A 3,825-nucleotide genomic window follows, 5' to 3' on the forward strand; every position below is an offset into this window, starting at 1 on the left:
ATATTTTCAACCATCTTCTTGAACTCGAAAAATTTGTCAAAAACTTCATGTTTAAATTTTAAAAGATAAAGCCAGGAAAATCTAGAATAATCGTCGATAAAAATAACATAATATTTGTATCCAGAAACCGAGGGCACAGGTGATTGCCAAACATCAGAATGAACAATATGAAAAGGAAAAGCAGATTGAGATTCTGAATCATGAAATGAGAGTTTAACATGTTTTCCCATATTACAAGCATTGCAGACAGATAATTTCAGTGCAGAATCAGAAACAATTTTATTATTTTTAATAAATGTAGAAAGAACAGGAAGACTAGGATGACCTAACCGTCTATGCCAGACATCTCCACTAAATCTAGATGCAATAAGAGCTAGTTGTTGCTTATTCCCTACACTTGCAAGTCTAGAAGAAATTGGATAAAGTGATGTTCCCGAGCTAGGACATCGAAGAAGCTCCTTCCCTGTTTCCTTGTCCTTCACAGAGAAACCAGTAGAGTCAAATTCAAAAAGAGAATTATTATCTTGACAGAATTTACGCACTGAAAGTAAATTTCTCTTAATAGTAGGAACAACAAGAACATTTTTTAGAGCAAAAGAGTTAGAAGATGTATTCAATTGAGTTTCACCTGTCTGAGTAATATCAAGTAAATTTCCATTACCAACAAGAATTTTTTCATGCCCACTATAAGGTTTAGAAGATGAGAGAATACCAGAGTTTGCGGTTATATGATTTGATGCTCCGGTATCCGGATACCAGACTTCCTCACCGGGTTCGTGAAGGTTCATAGCAGCAAAGGTCTGAGGAACTTCATCAGCAGCGAAAGAATGATTGAAGCGTTGTCTGCACTGAAGAGCAGAATGATTGAACTTTCCACATATCTGACATTGTATGCCGGACTTCGGAATATATGGTTGTTGATTTGGAGTGTAAGATTGTTGAGGATAATTAGGTTGAGACTGTGGGTAGATTTCAGGAGATCCACGACCAGAATAGTGTCTACCACGTTGTCCTCGGCCTCCACGATATCTACCTCCACGGCCTCCACGATTACCACGTCCACGATTGGCATAAAGAGCTTCACTGTCAATAGTGGGAATAGCAGAGGACGTAGTCACACTAGTGCGACGCTGAACTTCTGTTTCTTCTTGCATCAAGAGTGGACGAAGTTGTTCAAAAGTTGGCTTATTTCTGTGTGTGTTTAGAGCACTAACAAAACCTCGATATTCCTCAGGTAGCCCTAGAAGAACAGTCATGACCAAATTATGGTCTGACTCGATTTCACCAATCGCCTGAAGAGCATTACCAATCGTCTTGATCTTTTGCATGTAATCACTCATGCTCATTGAGCCTTTCTTGATGCTCCGCAATTCAGATTTTAGAGAAAAAGCCGTGGAAGCAGTCTTATCAAGAAAATATGCCTCAATAATTCTCCAAGCATCATATGCAGTTTTAGGTGAGCTAGAAACAACCATATGTAATATGCTAAGAGATAAAGTGGCATTAATCCATGAAAGTATAGTAGTATCGTTCTTTTTCCAACTCACATATTCAGGATTTATAACCTCCTTCTTATCAGCAGTATCGATAGTCTGAGAAGGCACAACACTAGTTCCGTCCACATGTTTTGTAACACCAAAACTTTCTAGAACATTAAGAAAGACTTGTTTCCACACAAGATATGTGGAATCGTGAGTTCTAGTGGTATGAGAGTTTTAATATTAACAATTGGCAAATTTGAGGTAGAAGAAGACATGTTTACTACCTTAAGATAAGGATCCACCACTAGATAAGAAAGAAAGATAAATCGGAATGTAGCGGATGTGAATAAAAAAAGAACCTGAATTCTACCACATGAGAGGAACCACTTATCACCAAATAAGATCGACCGCACCAAGGAAAGAACCGAGCGATACGAGCAACCAACAGTAGGACGGTCCGAGCGGCACGAGAGGAGCAAAGAGGAATCACAGAAAGGCTGAAAATACTGTAGCAGAAATACTGTAGCATGGGCACTGTAGCACCGGTACTGTAGCATCAGTACTGTAGCAATGATACTGTAGCAGTACTGGAGCGATAGTACTGTAGCAGTACTGGGAAGATAGAAAACCAAAAGAAAAGACACCTATAGAAAAAGATGAGATTTATGGTGGATGGTGGCTATGGATCGATATCCCCACATTAGGGTTCCCGCTATGATACCATGAAAGAAGGGCTAAAGTGTATACCCTCTTGAGTTGTATTAATGAATATATATAGTACAAGAGATTGTCTTACTATAGTAACAATGACTACTATAGTAAGAGTATAACTAGGATTACATACTATATAATCCTACTCTATAGAAGACAATAATACTACTCTATATAAGGCAATAATACACAATATCCTAATATATCGTAACATCCTAATATAGATAAAATATATCGTAACACGCGCGAGCGACACGAACTACAGCGAAACAGCACACACGGTATTTAAAACGCGTCTATCACGCAAACCGGGGCATCTCTGACCCCAACGGAGGTGAGCACGATGTTCAGCACGAAACAGGGATTATCGTGCTCACTTCCGGGAGCGTCAGATTGTCTCTGGATCACTGAAAAGACGACTTGAACTCCAAACAAATAACAGAAAAATTGTTGAAAACTCACCGGAGCAGGTCGGAGCCCGAGGGTGACCAGCGGCGGCCAGACGGCGCGCGCTCCGGCAGGGGGAGGTCGCTGCCGGTCGAAGAGGGGTTCAGCACGTGCTGGCCGGCGGCGGGAGGCGGCCGGTGGCGCGGCGGCAAGTTACGAGCCCGCACAGCTCAACTCGGGTTCAAGGGATCAGCGGTGGCCAGGTGTCGACCGGAGGAGCACGGGGCGACGGCGGTGGGTTGCCGAAGGCCGAGGGAGGGCGGCGCGCCTTGCTTTAGGCGGCGGCGATGCGTGGATAGGAAGAAAGCTCAGCCTCGGCCCGCTCAAGGTCTTGGCGGCTGCAGAAAGTGAGAGCGGCGGCCGGCGGCATCGAGGACGACTTCAATGGTGAGCGGGAGGTCGCCGGCGGCCAGATGGAGACGGGGCAGCCGAGCTAGGGTTGCTACAGCACGCGGGCCCCGAGCTTAAGTCAACTCGGCCCGACCTGACCCGGGTTGGCCGCGGCTTGCACAGGCAGCTCCGGCGACGCGCGCGGACTCCGGGGGCCGACGGGGATGACGCCGGAGATTGGTCTCGGCAAGGGGATGAAGGCTCCAAGGGTGTTGATGCTTCCCTGAGTTCAACCGCCGAGGTAGAGAGAGAGAGAGATTGAGGGGAGGCCGGGGAGAGGTTTTCCGGCGGCCGGAGGAGCTTGCCGGCTGCCGGGGCGCGTGCACGGCGAGGGCAGGGAGGAGATGGTGTCGGCTAGGGTACTCTAGGGTTAGCTGGAGTAGGCTAGGGTTAGGATTTCATGTGGGAACCCTAACACCAATTTATACTTAGATGTATAATTGGAGAAAAACCCTCCTAAGCCGTATATTTTCAAACCAGTCCCTGCCAGTGCGCGTAACTTGCGCATACGCACCTCGCCGTTCAAAATCATGCAAAATGGTACATAAAATATTGGGTTTTTCTCAAATTTTCCGTTTTGCCGATTTCGACCCCTCAGCGAACATTTCACGATTCCCGAAGATCAGTCCGTCGGATTTCCGAACGGATTGCGCCAGTGCATTCAGCACGACTGGGGTATCGAATCTACCATTTCGTTTCATCCGATTCGGTGGCCGATTTGTGACAAAACCAATCCTCTCCAATCTCCAAAAACCACACCTATACATATAGATCCAATAAAACTCTTTTTCTCGAA

The 3,825-nt window shown here is 45.5% G+C and overlaps 1 protein-coding gene across 1 annotated transcript; it reads right to left on the reverse strand.

The window, feature by feature from the left end:
- On the reverse strand, positions 334 to 1,693 carry LOC109709832. The gene is made up of 2 exons (XM_020232170.1): positions 713 to 1,693; positions 334 to 476 (listed from the first exon to the last, which is right to left on the reverse strand). The coding sequence occupies exons 1-2, from the start codon at positions 1,473 to 1,475 to the stop codon at positions 439 to 441; spliced, it is 801 nt and encodes a 266-aa protein (XP_020087759.1). The 5' UTR covers positions 1,476 to 1,693; the 3' UTR covers positions 334 to 438.

This window comes from Ananas comosus, linkage group 5, assembly GCF_001540865.1.
Source record: "Ananas comosus cultivar F153 linkage group 5, ASM154086v1, whole genome shotgun sequence".
Classification (NCBI taxonomy): Eukaryota; Viridiplantae; Streptophyta; class Magnoliopsida; order Poales; family Bromeliaceae; genus Ananas; species Ananas comosus.

What these genes read in the sequence shown, in the direction of transcription:
- LOC109709832 (XM_020232170.1), bottom strand. Translation starts at nt 1,475, where the DNA reads ATGGTTGTTTCTAGCTCACCTAAAACTGCATATGATGCTTGGAGAATT. An exon ending in TCATATAACCGCAAACTCTG is followed by an intron (nt 477 to 712) that starts GTATTCTCTCAT and finishes TTCTCTGTGAAG; the next exon opens with GACAAGGAAACAGGGAAGGA.